We start from the raw sequence: 18,514 nt of genomic DNA on the forward strand, positions 1-18,514 counted from the left end.
CTTAAGCTTGGTTTGAAAAATTATTTTGAAGGAATTATGTTAGCCTCTCTCACAAAACAATAATAAATCCAAAAATAAATTAATTAATTAAATATTCCAAGATAGGAATTTGTGCCTAACTCTTGGGTTGTTCCTCTAAGATAGAAGTTAGATAAGGTAACTCCTATATTGGTGTGTGTCTGGTGAGAAATTATCTCAACCAAATGAGAAATTATCTCAACCAAAAGTGTCTAAGATAGCACGCACTATCTTGATAACACTGTCTCTCATCTATTTATTTGTAACACTATATTCAATTATTTTAATGAAATGAAAAATGTGAGACAGAATACCTGAGGTTGAATCCTTTTTCCGCCAATGTTTTGTGTTTGAGTTTTATGTGTGTTTTCTGTAATCTGTTTGTAATCTGTTTGAGTTAATTTCATTTTTCAATATGTGGTATCAGAGCTGCGTCTTGGTTCTATGTATTTGTCATTGCCGAGAGAATTTGTCGTACGCTCTTCTCGGATCAGAGCCATGGTGATATTTGTGAGCTCTGTGACATGCAATCGTAGATTGGTGGTGTTTAATGTTATTCCCTTGATGGCTGCAAGCTTCCTAGGCCGGCCCAGTTGCTTAGGAGTAATCAAAAGTTCTGCGGTGTGATTGTTGTTGCGTTTTTATTTGACATTGAAGGAACTATTGCGTGGGAGAAACCCATTCAATACTGAGGCAATTTGCAGCAAAGGGCATCTATAGTGAGAATAGCGTGGTAAGTTCACTAAAAGAAACCCCTTGATGGTGCTTTATAAATGTCTACATTTCTAGCGAAGCCAACAGATCTGGTTCTTTGAGCGTGTCCTGTTATTCTTTGACCTGTGCTAAGCGACAAGAAGTTGTTGGATGGATGGAGATTTTTTATTCGTTGCACAATTAATTTCATTTTGTTGTTTGAGATAGAATTCCACTGTTAGTTGTTTGCAGAAATGACATAATTGTTACAGAGATTCCATGTGAAAGAAATACCAAACCAGTTTTGATCCATGTGCACCACGCTCTGTGACAAAATAAATCTCGACTGAATCCCCAAGCAAATCTTGCCAATTTTTTGAGTGAATTTCCCAACATAATCCCCTCAGTGTAATTCTCTTGGTGGTCCTCAGTGTCTATCCCCGTGGTTCGATAGTGTCTCGCTTGTATGAAACAGTGGCTTACAGCTGGTCGGATTCCTAGTGTGGATTTCTGGTTATTTGTATTCTCAATTGATGTTGTTAAGAGTGTTATTCAAGCAGGCCTTCGAACACACCCCCGTACACACCAAACATAACAACATTTCCAGGTACTTCCCTTTGTAAAGTCGGAATAAGACCCTCGAACAACCCTCTGGCGTATCCGAATCCACAGTTATCATTGCATTTGATTATCTGTCCAGAAAGCTATTGTGGTGTGCAACATTTTTGGCCCTTGAATTCTATTCAAGTATTGTCGAAATCCATTTATGTGTCTGCCAAAAGACCGGTTTTAGAATCATCGGAAAAGAAGTCACATATTCTCCAATTACGCATTTGAAAGAGTTTTTTTAAATATTTAATGGCACCATAATGTGCTAGAATGGAAGCAAAACCACCATCGACATGTGACTTCTAAGAAAGGAAGCAACTTTAAAGGATCTATGTGGATTATAGAACCTGTGTGGAAAAGAAGCCTTGTTGAAGAGCTTTGCATGAAGGTCTGTGGAAGGTTCGTGAAAATCTGCGTTAAATTTGTTGTGGTGAAAGTGTCCAACATGGAGGAGGACTTGATTAAAGACACAAATCGAGACCAGGACCAACACATCTTGACCTCACCTTCAGTGGCATTTGCCGAAACTCTTTGACAAGGTCCTCGCATGGTTCTTTTACACCAGGCACTACCATGAGTACATAAAAGTTTCACTTTTACATGCATACAAGCTTTAAAAATTTTAACGCTCGTTAAATTACTTTTATAAAGTAATTTAATAAAAAAATATTAATTTTTTTTAATGGGGAGTATGTAAAAGTGATTATAAATGTTTTTTAATGGAGAGATAAGGTATGAAGAAATTGGGGAGTATGTAAGGTGTGGAGAAATAAGGTATTTTTTTTAAGAGAGATGCATTAAATTTTTTTATTTTGGAGAGATAAAGAGTATATTTTGTAATTTTGGAGTTATAAATATTTTTGTATTTGGAGTAATAAGTTGTGATTTGGAGAAATAAGGTGTGGAGAGATATGGTATATTTTGTAATTTGGAGTGACATGTGAAAGTCATTATTGTAATTCAAAGTAATTTTTTACTTTGAGAGAGATCGAGTCAGTGCAGGTCATTTGAAGACAAAGTTTGCAGTTGTGACATTGAAGATTGTTGTACTCCAGTAATTAATAAAAAACATATCTTTTTGTGGTGATCATGTCCTAAATCCACCCGAAATTGAATAAGGGGATCTTAGGTACACGAAGAGTGTGTTGATGATGGTGCATGCTTCATGTTGTTGCTTTTTGAATTGTGTCTAGTTTTGACACATATATGATCTCATTTAACACACATAAAGTTCAATGCAAGCAAGCACAACACTTGTAACAAAATAGCTTCAAGGAAGGATAATTAAACTGAACACATGCATTTGCGTCACTACAACAAATAATCACAGTTTTCAACATCGGCATTCTACCTCAACAAACAAATTCACTCAATACAATCAAGTTCATGAATCTGCAAACTCCAGCATTTCAAAGCAAAGTCTACATCACTACAATCAAGTTAATGAATCTATAAACTTCAACGTTTCAGAGCATAGTCTACATCAACATTATTGAACTTGTAATCAAACTCAAATTACTTTGAATTGTAAGGGTGCATTCTTGGTGAAACCGACACCCAAATCTTGAACTGAGTCAAATTGAATTCATTGTAGTGATACATTAAAATAATTGTAAGCTTTTTTGGGTGCATTTTCGACAGTGTTCGACACCCTTCCTTTAAAGCACAATCAAGTGAGTTCACGAGTTTTAACTCTAAATGAAACACACAACAAGTTCACATCTCCTGCAAGCGAGTGTGAGTATTCATTCAAGAAATTTGCGTCAAAAGAGTACAAGGTTCAAACTTTCAAGCGAGCCAGAGTGAAGATCATTGCAGCAACCATCACAACAACCAAACAAGTTCAACTCTAACACCAATCAAGCAAGTTGAGATCGACATCAAGCGAGTGTGGCTATTCCTTCAAGTGAGCATGAAGTCATTAAGTAAGGCAAGTGAGCCTTCACACAAACACAATCGTCATTAAGCGAGCATGAATTCCAGAGTTTAAGCAAGAAATTTCTACAACTCTAGCAAGTGTTCCCAGCAAGTGCAGTAAGCAACAAATCAAGCGAGCGTGCCATTTAAAGCGAGCCTGTCATGCAACTAACAAAATCAAGTGAAAGATGCAGACAAACAAAATTGCACGCAACCTGAAGTTGAAGTCCAACCGAAGTGTTCTCATTGTCAAAGAACCGGTCATATGGAAGATCAGTGTTTTGATCTCCATCCTTGTCACCATTGTGGCAAGCAGAATCATTCCTTAGAAAGATGTCACAACCAACAAAAATCAACCAGATTGAAGATACATTATGAATGGATCGATCCTTGGGAATGGTCATCCACAGTCAAAATATTGTCTCAGTTCTACAATCGACTACAATCACACATAGTGCAGCCAGTGGTGAAACGATGATGGTACTCTCATGCAATTGAACAAGGGAGTACAACAGTGAAAATCTCCTACACCTGAAGGGGGGGAGTTCAGATATATTTTGGAGAAGATTGTCTCTCCTTTCAACTGACAAATGGGGGAAATGTCAATGAAATTGACAAGTGGTTGTCAGACTGAAAGTCTCGACAACATCAACAAAGCAGCCAGTGGGCATCTTCATCAGCTAGTGGGCATTTTTCATCAGCAATGACCATCAGCAAATTCGCCAGTGGGCGATCGACAGCAAAAGCAGCAGTGAGAAACTTTCATCATAGCAAAAGCAACATTGATTTGTTTTTCGACATCTTTAGCCAGTAGGCGTTCATCATCAGCAAGTACGCCAGTGGGCGTTCATCAAATTGTGTCAGTGGACACTGGATTCTGTTTTCAAGCAAAGGACAGTTGGATCCTTTTGCGGCTTGGAACATGATGGAGTTGTCAAGCGTCCTTCCGAGATGAATCAGTCATGCAGCTGACTCAGTCTCTTCATATTGCAGTTTCTTCAGTATCCAGATTTGGTGTTTTTTCAGGCAATGCTTTTGAGGATCAACATGAGAACTTGGAAGATGGTTCCTCATTCTTATTTTGGATTTATCATTGAAGGGGGGAATGTTAGCCTCTCTCACAAAACAATAATAAATCCAATAATAAATAAATTAATTAAATATTCCAAGTTAGGAATTTGTGCCTAACTCTTGGGTTGTTCCTCTAAGATAGGAGTTAGATAAGGTAACTCCTATATTGGTGTGTGTCTGGTGAGAAATTATCTCAACCAAAGGAGAAATTATCTCAACCAAAAGTGTCTAATATAGCACGCACTATCTTGAGAACATTGTCTCTCATCTATTTATTTGTAACACTATATTCAATTATTTTAATGAAATGAAAAATGTGAGACAGAATACTTGAGGCTGAAGCCTTTTTCCGCCAATGTTAGAATATCCCCACCAGTGCATTGGAAAAGATGACTCCTTATGAAGCTTGGTATGGAAAAGGCCTATTGTTAATCATTTCAAAGTTTTTGGTTGTTTGGCTTATGTGCATGTCCCTGGTCAGAATAGAAAAAATTTTGATGCAAAGAGTGAGTTATCTATTTTTATTGTGTATAGTGAGACAAGCAAGGCTTATAAATTGTAGAATCCTCTAAATAACAAGCTTATTGTCTCAAGAGATGTAATTTTTGATGAAGGGGTGTTTATGGTCATAAAAAAGGCCATGTTGAGAAGACAAAATCTGTTTTGAATGATGATATAATTGTTGATAATGATCATGAGCATCCAACTAATGTTTCTGTAACTAGTGGCTTAACTCCACCAAGTAGCCCTTCATCAATTTCTTCAACATCAAGTTCAAGTCCAACTTATTCTCCACATTCTACAAGGAAGGTAAGAAGATCGAGTGATATTTATCAGAGGAGTGCAAATCAAGCACATGAAGAAAGCCCAATAGGTGAGATAGTCAATTCTGCTTTATTAGTCAAGGCTGATTTTGAACCATCATGTTTTGAAGATGCATGTACTAATGAGGTTTGGATGCGAGCCATGCAAGAAGAGATGGATTCCATTCAAAGGAATGACACTTGGAAGTTGACAAAGCTTCCACATGACAAGAAAAAGATTGGAACCAAATGGGTCTATAAGACTAAATTTAACAGTGATGGGAGTGTTGAAAGACACAAAGCAAGATTAGTTGCTAAAGGATTCACATAGAAGTACGAGATTGATTATGAAGAGACATTTGCACCAGTAGCAAGACAAGAGACCATTAGAATGTTGATTTCATTAGCAGCTCAGAAAAAGTGGAACATACATCATATGGACGTGAAAAGTGCCTTCTTGAATGGGTACTTAGAAGAGAAAGTATATGTGGAGTAGCCACAAGGTTTTGAAGTGGAAGGAAAGGAGAATAATGTCTACAAGTTAAAGAAGGTTTTGTATGGTCTCAAGCAAGCACCAAGAGCATGGTATGCTAGGATTGATGGATACTTTCAAGAAAATGGCTTCCAGAGAAGTAAGAGTGATCCTACCCTCTAATACAAACAAGAAGGTATTGATATTTTAATCATAAGTTTGCATGTTGATGAATGATAAATTCAAGGTTGCTTTGATGAATGAATTTGAGATGAAAGATCTAGGCATCATGAAATATTTTCTAGGAATGAAAGTTTATCAAAGTAAGGATGAGATTTTCATTTGTCAGACAAAGTATGCAAATGATATGCTAAATAAATTTGATATGCTTGATTGTAATCCATCCCCTACTCCAAGTGCTCATGGAGAGGTGTCATGTAGAGATGATGGTGTTGATTTAGTTGATGAGAAAACTTACAGAAGTATTGTGGGGAGCTTTATATTTCTAACCCACACAAGGCCTGATATTACATATTCAATTTCACTTGTTTCAAGGTATATGAAAAATCCATCTGAAATACATATGAAGGCAGCCAAGAGGATTTTAAGGTATGTGAAAGACAAGAGGATTTTAAGGTATGTGAAAGACACTGTAAATTTTGGTATTCATTACTACTCTTGTGAAAAGTTCAATCTTGTTGGATTTAGTGATTCAGATTGGGAAGGTAGTCTTGATGACCGTGAGTCCACATCTGGAAATTGTTTCTCTTTTGGTTCTGGTTTGATTACATGGAGCTAAAAAAACAAAGCATTGTTGCCCTCTCATCCACAAAAGCGAACTATGTTGCAGTTACCTCAACGAGTACATAAGCTCTTTGGCTCAGAAAATATTTGGAAAAAATTGGAGAAAAACAAATTCAACCTATAGTGATTTAATTGTGATAATGTAAGTGCCATTTAGCAAAGAATCCAATTCATTACAGCTGTACAAAGCATTTTGACATGAAATATCACTTCATTAGAGATTTGGTGCAGAAGAAGGATATTGAATTGAAGCATATAAAAACTCAATTTTTGGCACTACGAGATAAGATAGTAAATCCTCGTTAATCATTAAGGGGAAGTGTTGGGAATAATGCTTAATTAGTTATGTAAATTGCTGACAAATTAGTCACCAAATTTTGTGTTCTCTACAAAATTAGGGCAGCAAATCATTAAGATAGTTTATGTTGGAAATTCCCTGTAAGATTTGTTTCAGAATTGATTGTTAATAATTTTACTATATAATAATGTAGTTAATAGTTCAATTAATATATGAGATTTACAATGATTTTTAGATCACACATTCACTGTGTTTTATTTGTTATATATATATATGTTGCAGCTAGGTTAAATAAGTCATTTCATATTCCACATAGATGGTTACTCAAATACTCAAAATCATTAGGACCACTTAATCGTTTATCTAAATCTGCAATTCTGTTCATAACCTAAAAGTTTAAGGACAATATGATGATTACAAAAGTGACAAACAATGGAAGCACTTTATTAAAATTTAAGCATAATCTAAACAGTCTGGTCAAGACGTCTTAGTATTCTGTTCGCGTCTCTGATTAGATGGGAATATGCGAAGTTATCTTCCTACATTTGACATGTTGCAGCTGTCATCGCTCCACTCCATTCCTTCGCGTTTAGTTGATACATCCCCATTTTGGATGCCATTCTCCTCTGCAATTGAGAAACAGTCCTTATCCTCCTCAACTTTGATAGCCTCTTTGAGTTCCGCCACTACCTCACTTATAGTCGGCCTATGTGACGGTAAAGCCTGAACACATCTCATCGCGATTTTGGCAACATTGCTCACAGATTTCATGTCGTAACCTCCACACAACCTCTTGTCTATCACGTCTATTATCTTGCCACCATTTTCATCGGTCTCTCGTAGATACGGTGTCACCTGTAAATATGTCACGCCAATACTTATTGTTAGTCTCTAGCAGAAGATGCACTACGAAATATTCTGTTGTCAATGTTGTTAAATATTTATATTTTGCATGATTGGTAATAAGGTTCCTTACCCATTGAACAATGTTTACTTCTTCTTCAGGTAACTTTGGATCTATTTGTACCCTACCGGATAATATCTCTAGCAACACCACTCCAAAGCTATACACATCACTCTTCTCCGTCAACATTTGAGTGTTGAAATACCTGTGAAAGTTGTCACCCAACAAAAATTAACAAATACAGTACGATTGCCTCTACTCATAGTAAAAAATATTGTTGCAAAGAGAGTAAGTTACATACGCTGGATCCAGATATCCGAATGTTCCTTTCACTTTAGTGGTAACATGAGTAGCCTCACTATCAATTGTCATCTTTGAAAGACCGAAATCCGCCAATTTTCCATTCAAATTGCTGTCCAAAAGGATGTTGGCGGTCTTGACGTCCCTGTGAATTATCTTCGGGTTGCAACCCACGTGCAAGTATTCCAGGCCTTTGCATAGAAATCCAATTAGATATACTGTTACTCCTATTTTACCGTAATCAATACTGTAAACAATGAGCGTTAAAAGAAATAGTTACCCTGCGCTGCATCTAAAGCTATTTTGAGCCTTCTTTTCCAATTTAGATCCGAATTTTCTGCACGGGGACCTGGAAAGAATACAAGAACCAAATGCTTGTTGGTTACCTTGGCTATTCTACTGAATGAAACAAACATATTTTAGAGTAATATAATTTACCATAAAGGTGGTCTCTTAGGGTCCCTCCTGACATGTACTCGTAGACCAGCATAACTTCATCAGTTTCGTTACAGTAGCCCAATAAAGATACCAAGTTCCTATGGTTTGTTTTAGAAAGAAGATCAACCTGTTCATGAGATGCATATATACTAGTTAGGGTGCAGACCAACCTAACACTGAGATTCCTAGATTGGACACAAAGATGACCATATTCTATCTGAGAATTACTTCATTCAAGAATTCTTGAATTCCTTGTTGGGAAGACTGTGAGAGCACTTTCACAGCGATAAGTTGTCCTTGGGGTAATTTGCCAAAGAAGACCGGTCCAAACCCCCCTCCTCCGATCTCCTGACTAAAGCTTTCTGTGGCAGCTTTCATCTCATCTAGAGTGAAGGCACGTGACTTTGTTGCATTTGGCACCATATTCATCGAGTGGTCTGCGTTCATGGAAGGTACAGTTATAATAGTAAAAATACAACCATGTTTCATTTATGGCGTACACTCTAACCATGTCCATATTATAATAATGATATTTGTAACACTTACCGTTGCCCGCACTGCTTTTGGTAGCTACACGCTCTTTTTTTATGGTCAATTTTATACATTGATCTACTATCAACGCGATGAATAAAATTCCGAGTACAACTATCAATTTCGTGTTTTCATTCTTCTCGAGATTACATTCCCTCCTACCCACCCGTAGGTAGGGGTTTCCTGAGTAACTGCACGCCAGAAAAAACATATTTTTCCATAAACATCATGCTCTTCAATAAATTAAATTTTAAGTTGATTCATTGTCATATGTGGCAATTTATTGTGTAGAAAATATGAATGAAAATAAATATTGAAGCTGTAAATTTTAAAACAAGTTGTGTCTGAGCATGAGAAATATAAAATCGGATATTATTACTTGAGTTTCAGCGAACAGTTATGGAGAAGTTGAGCAGGAAATACACCGCTGAAATTATTGTTTTCTATATTTCTGCATAGAAAAAGTTTAAATGTTAAAACGATTGAAAAAATATTCATTGGTTAATTGTATTTTATTTTGAAGTTTTTTTGATAATTTGTATTTTATTTTGAAAAAAAACTTTAAAAATCAAATAGAGAAAAGAGAGAGACGCACAATTCTTGAAGATTTTTTAAATCCAATAGCCAGTCAACATTACCATTCAGTTTATTGTTTTGTAAATATCTGCACAGTAATCAAAGTCAATTTTAGTTTTGTGAAAATGTAAAGCCAAAATAATCCACAAAAAGAAAGTTTTGTTTCAAAGATATTTACAGTCGCTCTAATTTGGTTAGGTTGGCCAAATTTGGCATTGGTCCAGTGAAATCATTATCGTCGAGTGACCTGTTAATTTTAACACAAATAGGCAAATGCATAGATGATTACTGCAAAATATTTACAAATTTAGTAATTAATTCTATTTAATTTTGAATTGAAAAAAAAAAAAATTGAACAGAAAAAAGTACGCGTACAATTCTTGAAGAGAGATTAGGTCAGATAGCCACTCGAGAGTACCAGATAGGTTATTATTTTGTAAATATCTGCATAGTAACCAAAGTAAATTTTTTGTTTAATGAAAATGTATAGCGACAAAATAACCTATTATATGAAAGTTATGTGGGAAAGTAACTTACAATCGCTCCAAAGTCGTTAGATTGGCCAAATTTGGCACTGGTCCTGTGAAGTTATTATGGTCAAGTGACCTGTTAATTTCAACACAAATAGGTAAATGTTGCACAGATGAATGTTCACAAAGTACAAATTTTACTAATTAGTTTCATTTAACTTCGAAGAAAAATAAAATAAAAAAGGTTAAATAGAAAACAGAGAAAAGGGGCAAGCGTACAATTCTCGAAGATAAACGCCTAGATAAGGTAGCCACTCAAGATCACCATTAAAGTTATTGTTTTGTAAATATCTGCAAAGTAGCCAAAGTAAAAATGTATAGGAACATAAGAACCTACAAAATGGAAGTTAGAGTGCCCAAATCGAGCAGTGCTCCTCCGGTTAAGTGATTATGGTGAAGTGACCTGCTAATTCCAACACAAAATGGTAAATGCAGCACATATGATTATTGGGTGGTATCATATTCAAACGAATAGGTAAATGCTGCATAGATGATTGGTATTCAAACGCAAATTATGTTCCCTCGAAAAGCCGAACCAGAGTTCTATATTCCCATGTGGAAGACTTATAAACAGTCAATACTTTTAACACACCATCAAGAATAATCATGTTTCTATTATCAAACACCAAGACATATAATGACTATTAGTATTTGTGGTATTCTCCGAAGGGATAGTTAGAGGTTACACACAGATAAAATAGAGGTCCAGTTTTTGCTTACAGATTAACCAATCCAGTTCCAATATCGGAAGGCCACGGTCCTGTAAGATTCCTTCCCGACAAATCTCTGGCAACAACAGTATCCTCGTGGCATGTTAGATTTGGCCTATATGCCTCATGATTTCACGATTTCTGCTGTAAACAAATCGGAGAATTTAACTTACATTTCAGAAATTGTTACTCCACCGTAGGTTCTATCATCACAGCCAATTCCGTCCCAGGGTATCAAATAGCAAGGATCAGGAGAAGTCCAATCTTTTATGTCAAATCGACTTTTGATATCGTTAAGAGCGTCAACTGCAGTTTGAGAAGCTCGTTAGGCATTGAGTTGTAAAATCGGTAATTTACTTGTGAGAAATTTAGTGAGGGCAAGTCTCTTACTCTCTTCAGAATCTGTTGGCTGGTGTGATTGAAGTAGCTGGTAATACTCGAAAGCGTTGATTATAGGAGGAAGGGTAGACTCACTTCCCTCAATCAAACTAAAAGAATCTGATACAGAAGAGGCTGGGATTGTAATCTCTTGGGCTGAATAATTTGGCACCAAAGCATTGATTTCGGACTCTTCACCATTTATCTTGACTGAAAATGATCTCGATTCATGCATATTCAGCGTCTCGGGCTCTGCAAAATATAACACCAATAATGTTTGGTCTATTTGACCCGAATCGAATCCCGCTCGCAATGGAATGGAGGCGTTCGAGCTGTTTATGACCCACGCAGTTTGCAAGACAGCAGTTGGAGGAAAGTCATTGGTATTGTTTCTTGAAATAGGTCTTTTTGAAGTTACATTCTGTGCATCACTTGCATCTAACATAACTGGTGTCCAGATGCGGTCGAAATTGTCGTGAGGATACCTACTCAATCAACAACAAAAGCTATGCAGGTCGATCATTAACAGAAAAAATGACAACTACTCAACTGTATTAAAGTCTTATCGCAGGTAGAAGAGCGAGATTTGAATTTATTACAATTTATTATTCTGCCTTGATTTCTATAGGTAAATATAAACAAGTTTCAAAATGTTCACCTGACCATCGAATTTCCACCAGTATCGTATCTTGATAATGTAAAGAAGATTGTTCCTGGCTGAGCGTCTTTATACATGCCATGTTGGAGCCTCCTAATCTCGATAGCAGAGATAAAGGGATCATCAGTCGGGTAAGTTCTGACAAGGCAAATGTACAACACTCTGCCTTTGGTAACCAATATATTTTCGTAAAACCTTGGTGTATTCTCATATACTGTTACGTTTAGCAAAGCCAGCATATCCACTGTCTCAATAGAGTAAGCGAATTCATATAACGGGCCAGCATATCCACTGAAATTTCCCGTGGCAAACCATAATCTTAAGAGGTGAGGGACATCAGGGGCCACAGGCAACTGATAGCAAGACTTGTTAAGAGGCTTTGGGAAATAACGCATTGTGTGCAAGTAAGAGCCATAGGCTTGTTCACTGGCGTCCCCTATGTCTGCTGACTCACCGACGTCTATGTAATGAGCATCAGTTACCCATGTTATATTGTTTTCCGCCGTGGCATTTTTTTTACCTCCACAACTGATACTCAGAAATCCTGCACACCGCCAAAAAGAGTAATGAACAAACCAACATCTTGCTGACCAAATATGAAAACATATGTTCGTTGAACATTATAAAAACAGGATATGCCCCCTTTGTATGCAGCATTCGGAGGATGTGATACACCTTTTATTGAGGAGCCCAATTGTTACAGAAGGATAGATACACCTTTTATTGAGGTGCCCAATTGTTACGGAAGTATGGAACACAGTCTTACATACCCTGGAGATTGAGGTGCCCAATTGCTACAGAAGTATGGGACACAGTCTTACATGGATTGGAATAATGATTCATTGGAGAAATGTCTCAAACTCTGGTTTGAGACACATAATGAATTATGAACATTACCATTTTATATCATATAGGGTATTTAGTATTGTAGGAATACTAAGATATTTGAACATATAAGGGTGGATGTAAGGACTGCACTGTTGGGGATTGTGGTCTATTTCTTATAAATTGGTCCCAGTAAAACTGTTCAGAAACCGAGGAAGATTAAAAGAGAGCATGTGTGGCAAAAGTTTCTGGTTGGTTTTTCCTATGGTGCCTGATTTAATAGACAGTGCTGTTGTGGTATTTTCATAGTCACCAAGCCTGGCTGCTATTATCATTTTTGGTGGGAGGGAGATGGGGTACCAACAATAAGGCGGAAATCATTGCATTATGGGGTGTTCTCTTCACTGCAAACTGGCTCAACATCAACGATCTTCAGCTTTCCTGGAATTCTAAAGGCTCCATCGATTGGGTCAGAGGGCTCTCGGGATTCCACCCTCCCTTGTTGGAAAATTGGATGAAGCTCGCACAGTGAAGCGAACCTTTCAGCACATCTCCTTCAATCACATCTACAGGAACAGAACCTCATTGCGGATATGCTTTCGAAAAGAGGAGTTGATTCAGCTCCAGGGGCCATTCACTCTGCTGCCTTTAATCATGATTTCAGGACTGATTCTTTGATTTTTTTACTTCAGTTTTTGAACAGACATCTGTATTTTTGGTCATCTATTCCTCATTTACAGTTTCATATACATTATCTATGGTTGATCTGTATTTTTCAAATCATATATCTGCTGTTTTTTTTATATGTTTCTAGATTTTCATGTATCTACTTGGAACAACATGATCTGATCAGAAAAAACAACTATGTAACCTGATTCTTCCAACATTTTTCCTTCTTAAAAAAAAACAGGATATCAAACGACGATTATAAAAGGGACGGTGCTAAAAGTTAGACGAAACGGAAATACTCCGACGCAACAGGTAAGAGCGCACTTAGTGAGCCCTTTGTTCAAGTTAGAATGTTCCATTACATACCTGGTTGGGCAGTAATGGCAGTGAATAAACGCAAGAGCACAACTACTGTGGCTATCCAGCCACCCCATTTACCATAACTTAATTTCTCCATCTGTCAACCAAATGTCTGCACAGCAGAAGGATTTGGACTGATGGTTGTTTGACGTTGAAGGTTTTTATCATAGGCTTTTCCGCTCGGCCTTTTCTCCCAACTGTGTTGCGATCCCTCCTGTATGAGACCTCACAAGACCGAATGATTCCACTGAAGGTGTCTTTTTTATAATGAAGGTGTGTTTAAGGGGAGCGGAAACTTCGCCCTTTTGTTGTTTGTGGTTATCCAATCAAAGTAAGACGCGTATTGACTTTAACTTTTCTCTTTACAGAGTTGTTAATATCACGGTCGGCTGTCAAATCCATTATTGGTACCCACTGAACAAAAGCATGATCCGAGTTAACCTTCGTTACTTTTAGCCACTTTCGTTCTGACCAGAACCTTCATTGTATCAGGATTCGATATTGAGCAGACGAGATCGATCTACAGCTGAAATGAGAGGACTCCTTGGATTTAGTTGTGTATAAAAGTTAGTTTTTTTTCCTTCTTAAAAAAAACAGGATATCAAACGACGATTCTAAAAGGGACGGTGCTAAAAGTTAGACGAAACGGAAATACTCCAACGCAACAGGTAAGAGCGCACTTACTGAACCCTTTGTTCAAGTTAGAATGTTCAGTAAAGGCAGTGAATAAACGCAAGAGCACTACTGTGGCTATCCAACCACCCCATTTACCATAACTTAATTTGTCCATCTGTCAACCAAATGTTTGCACAGCAGAAGGATTTGGACTGATGGTTGTTTGACGTTGAAGGTTTTTATCATAGGCTTTTCCGCTCGGCCTTTTCTCCCAAACTGTGTTGCTATCCCTCCTGTCTGAGATTTCAGAAGAGCGAATGATTCCACTGAAGGTGTCTTTTTCATAATGAAGGAGAGAGGAAACTTCGCCCTTTTGTCGTTTGTACTTATCCAATCCAAAAAACACGCGTATTGACTTTCACTTTTGTCTGTACAGACTTGTTAACATCACGGTCGGCTGTCAAATCCATCATTGGTCCCCACTGAACAAAAGCATGATCCGGAGACCCGACCCTAGTTAACCTTCGTTACGTTTAGCCACTTTCATTCTGGCCATAACCTTCATTGTACCAGGATTCGATATTGAGCAGACGAGATCGATCTACAGCTGAAATGAGAGGACTCCTTGGATTTAGTTGTGTAGAATTCGTCAGAAAGAGGAAGAGATCTCAATGGAAAGACATTGTGCAACCTGAACGATTTTACGTGTGACTAACTATTTATAAAAGGTGTTTTTTTTACGTGTGACTAACTATTTGCTTATAAAGGATGTTTTTAACTAATTGTGAAAAAATGGAAAGACAAATTAGAATGAAATTTACAAACTGAAACTAGCGCAAGCTATACTCAAAGATTGCCTAAGCAGTGTCATTCGTGAATCATCAAATCAGAAATATATAGGTTTACATTCAATTTAGGGAAATCAAAACTATATCCTACAATCTAATCTAAGACACACAACATTCAATTTAGGGAAATCAAAACTATATCCTACAATCTAATCTAAGACACACACAACTGTGAAACAAACTTTCTCCATTAATTTCGACTCTCCCCCTTTAATGGAGAAATGATTCACTTGCACACCTAAGATCTCCCTAAACAATTCAAATTTAATCTTCCCAAGAGGCTTGGTGAAGATATCAGCTGCACATTTTCACAGGTGTTACAATATTCAAGAAAAATCTCTTTGCACTGAACCTTTTCTCTAATAAAATGAAATTGAGTATCTATATGTTTTGTGTTTTTATGAAAAACATGATTATTTTCCAGCTTGATTGAACTTTGGTTGTCGCATTTAATCATCATAGCATCATTTTGTTCTTCTTTTGCATCATGAAGAAGTCTTCTCAACCAAATTGCTTCACAAGTGGTTGCACATACAACTTGATACTCATTTTGCTAATGATAAAGATACAATACTCAGCTTTTTACTACTCCAAGAAATGACCCTGGACCCAATATTGAAAGCATACCCAGTGATAGATCTTCTATCATCCAAATTTTTAGCCCAATCTGAATCTATCACATCGAATACACATAAAAAAGCAGAGAACGTCAATATTGTTGCAATTTTCCATATAGATTCCATACTTCAAGAAGAATGAATCTATTTTTCTCCTCCATTTTATTAATTCAACATCATTCTATGAACGTCAATTCATATTCACATATTAGACAGTTTGGCATTTCCAATTGGTGTACAACTGAGAATAATCTCAGAATTTTCACATATTTTAGTATGATTTCAACTATCAAGTTCACTTTTGAATGGATATCAAACTAGTTCCAACTACATCCTGAATTTAATGCCCACTCAATAGGTGCAACATGCTCTCAAAGCTGGATTATATAACCTCCTACAGTCTTACTGAGTCATACAAAATCATCAGCCTCCTAAAAATCCAGAGAATTATATAGGGATAACATTGCAAGTAGTTGAGGCCAAAAGAATTTCACTTTCTCTAGTAAAAGACGTGTCTAATGGGAAGCTTGAGTCAATCTGTTTTAGGCAGGGTGCAAATCAGAATTGTATTCTAATGGTTCACAGTGGAAAAACTATCATTATGGAGTATTTAGAATTTCAATGGTTGGATTCTATGCAACTAAGGACTCCAAGGAAAACAACTCAGAATTTAGAGTTGTACAGAGATAGCTCCCAAAAATATTGCAACTAATACAAATATGCCACCAATTTTCTCTTTTAAAACACAATCATACAGAGGACAATAGGGTATCACAAAAGCATCAGTGACATGTAGATCAAGGGAATGGATAGTTTCTTGTATTAGAGTTTAAATGGAGTTACAATATAAGTAATTATAAAGATACCTCAAACTACTTAGAATCATACACAACTATTGACACTTTCCAATTTAATATGTCAAAATATGTTGTACATAACCAACCTAACTAGTCTACTTACAACAACAATGGAATCGACTTTCTTTAACACCAAGGACTAAATTACGAACATGCTTATGTACAAAGGGGTGATTGAAGATTTTAAGTGAAATTTTGAAAGAAGTCTGCATGGAATGTTTCTTTGCCAGAGGAATATCAAGAGTTGGGTGAGTCCTGGGAAAGTTGTCCCATATGGTTTGCATTATCACACATGATTCATTATCCCACCATTCCCTGGCTCTACGTTTTTTCTCGGCCCATGATATTTTGAGGCGTTATCAGTTAATTTTATCCATTGATGTTTATTTCATAAATCTTCTTTTACAAGTGATGGCCATGGAAAATCCTGGAAGTTTTGTGAATGAGAATAGGGACCATTGAAACTTGCAGACACCAACTCTCAAGGAGAACAAGTTCCATCATTCAAAAGCCAAGATTCTCACTATTCTCACAAGTTTCATTGTGTTCCTGTGCTAGAGAAGTGGTCTTTGTTAAGTCAGATTTTATCCTTGGAGGGGAAACTCGAGCTCCTGGTCAAAACCTCAAGTTTCTTTACAGTTGGACAAACCATATTTTCTTGCATTGTGTACAGGTGGGCTGCGTTAAACATATCATTTGTGGGGCCTATTCTCTTTGTAACCGGACTCCACACTCATCTGCTGGACGTGGGGCTTGTACCTAGTCTGTGGATGTCAATTAATCTGGTTCTGAATGTTTGTGGGCATTATTTGAGACTTTGGTAAGTTGTATTACCACACCTGGATGTAACTGTGATTTATACTATTGCGTGGAGGATGTATGGACCCTTTGGGACTAGTTAACATAAGGAACAAGTGTGAATAAATTGTGTGTATCAGTTAAGAGCCCTGGAGGAGTTTCACTGCCTGCTATGCATGTAATCTTGGTAGGATTGGAGGCTTGTAAATCTTGATGTTGTCAAATACAAGAAACTATGCTTCCAAAATCTATTTCCTTGTGATATTGTGTTGAGTTGGTGGTCAAAATTATATCTATCAGCGGTATGTAAATTTTTGAGTAATGAATATATCAGATTGAACTCTTTTGGGGTTTCAATGGTATGTTATTTGTTCACTATTGTAAGATAACACCTACAGCAACATCTATATGATGTGTTTGACAAAATTTCTAGCTGAAATATTCACTGAAAAACTCAGAAATTTGTGGTCAATTGGGAAGTTTCCTTTTCTGGAAATTTACACCTAGTTATAAGTAATCAACTGCAAGAAAGGCATTGATGATCTAAATAATAGCATTCAATGATTGCATAAGGTTTGTATTTAAAGTAGCGAAAGCCAATCACTTTAGGGAACATGCACCTAAACTCAAAGGAACAACTCTTCAGGGAACATGCACCTAACCACAAAGAAACTAAAAGGGTCAACACTGTTAAAACTTCACACAACTTGATCATAACCAAAACAACTTTAGCAAGAAGGCATGTCAATCACCAATGAAACAATGTAAGAACCTAAATTCAGGCATAATTTCTTACGCAAACAAGAGAATGCTACATCTATGGTGGAAAAACAATGATCAACTACTTAGCCAACCTCTTCTGAAGAAGCACATGATCACATGAAGCAACGAGAAGGTATCATCTCCATCATTAATCCAAAGAGCTCAATAATGCAGTGATACCCATGAGAAAACAACACCAACAATGAGCTATCCATGTAGATCAAGATAATCACAGAGTTACTTCATCATCATTGCAAACCTATGGTGCATGAAATCCATTGAAGAAAAGACATCAATATCATAGAAGATACCCTTATTCTCAACAAGGCACCCCTAGCATTCATTCAACAAGGAATACAATGTCACTAAAAGCCTTCGTAAAACCATCAAGAACAAGTAGGTTTAAATTCTGAAATATAACTAGAAAAAAACTATGCCTCCCAATCAAAAAAC

At 36.7% G+C, this 18,514-nt stretch overlaps 1 protein-coding gene across 1 annotated transcript in view; it reads right to left on the reverse strand.

The window, feature by feature from the left end:
* Positions 1 to 13,781, reverse strand: part of LOC149256842 (putative LRR receptor-like serine/threonine-protein kinase At5g48740) — a 37,272-nt gene extending 23,491 nt beyond the window's left edge. The window contains exons 1-19 of the mRNA XM_089455478.1: positions 13,571 to 13,781; positions 11,711 to 12,254; positions 11,065 to 11,537; positions 10,848 to 10,980; positions 10,685 to 10,750; positions 10,184 to 10,255; positions 9,972 to 10,040; positions 9,810 to 9,884; positions 9,613 to 9,681; positions 9,454 to 9,522; positions 9,238 to 9,309; positions 8,874 to 9,049; positions 8,556 to 8,764; positions 8,328 to 8,454; positions 8,170 to 8,238; positions 7,891 to 8,080; positions 7,662 to 7,794; positions 7,229 to 7,540; positions 7,010 to 7,073 (exon numbers count right to left, since the gene is read on the reverse strand). Of these exons, the coding sequence (XP_089311604.1) occupies positions 7,010 to 7,073; positions 7,229 to 7,540; positions 7,662 to 7,794; positions 7,891 to 8,080; positions 8,170 to 8,238; positions 8,328 to 8,454; positions 8,556 to 8,764; positions 8,874 to 9,049; positions 9,238 to 9,309; positions 9,454 to 9,522; positions 9,613 to 9,681; positions 9,810 to 9,884; positions 9,972 to 10,040; positions 10,184 to 10,255; positions 10,685 to 10,750; positions 10,848 to 10,980; positions 11,065 to 11,537; positions 11,711 to 12,254; positions 13,571 to 13,661 (3,013 nt within the window). The 5' untranslated portion in view covers positions 13,662 to 13,781. The remainder of the gene's footprint in view (positions 1 to 7,009; positions 7,074 to 7,228; positions 7,541 to 7,661; positions 7,795 to 7,890; positions 8,081 to 8,169; positions 8,239 to 8,327; positions 8,455 to 8,555; positions 8,765 to 8,873; positions 9,050 to 9,237; positions 9,310 to 9,453; positions 9,523 to 9,612; positions 9,682 to 9,809; positions 9,885 to 9,971; positions 10,041 to 10,183; positions 10,256 to 10,684; positions 10,751 to 10,847; positions 10,981 to 11,064; positions 11,538 to 11,710; positions 12,255 to 13,570) is intronic.
* Positions 13,782 to 18,514: the final 4,733 nt, after the last annotated feature.

This window comes from Pinus tabuliformis, chromosome 7 (assembly GCF_031772625.1).
Source record: "Pinus tabuliformis cultivar Carrire ecotype Pingquan chromosome 7, CPIR1, whole genome shotgun sequence".
NCBI lineage: Eukaryota > Viridiplantae > Streptophyta > Pinopsida > Pinales > Pinaceae > Pinus > Pinus tabuliformis.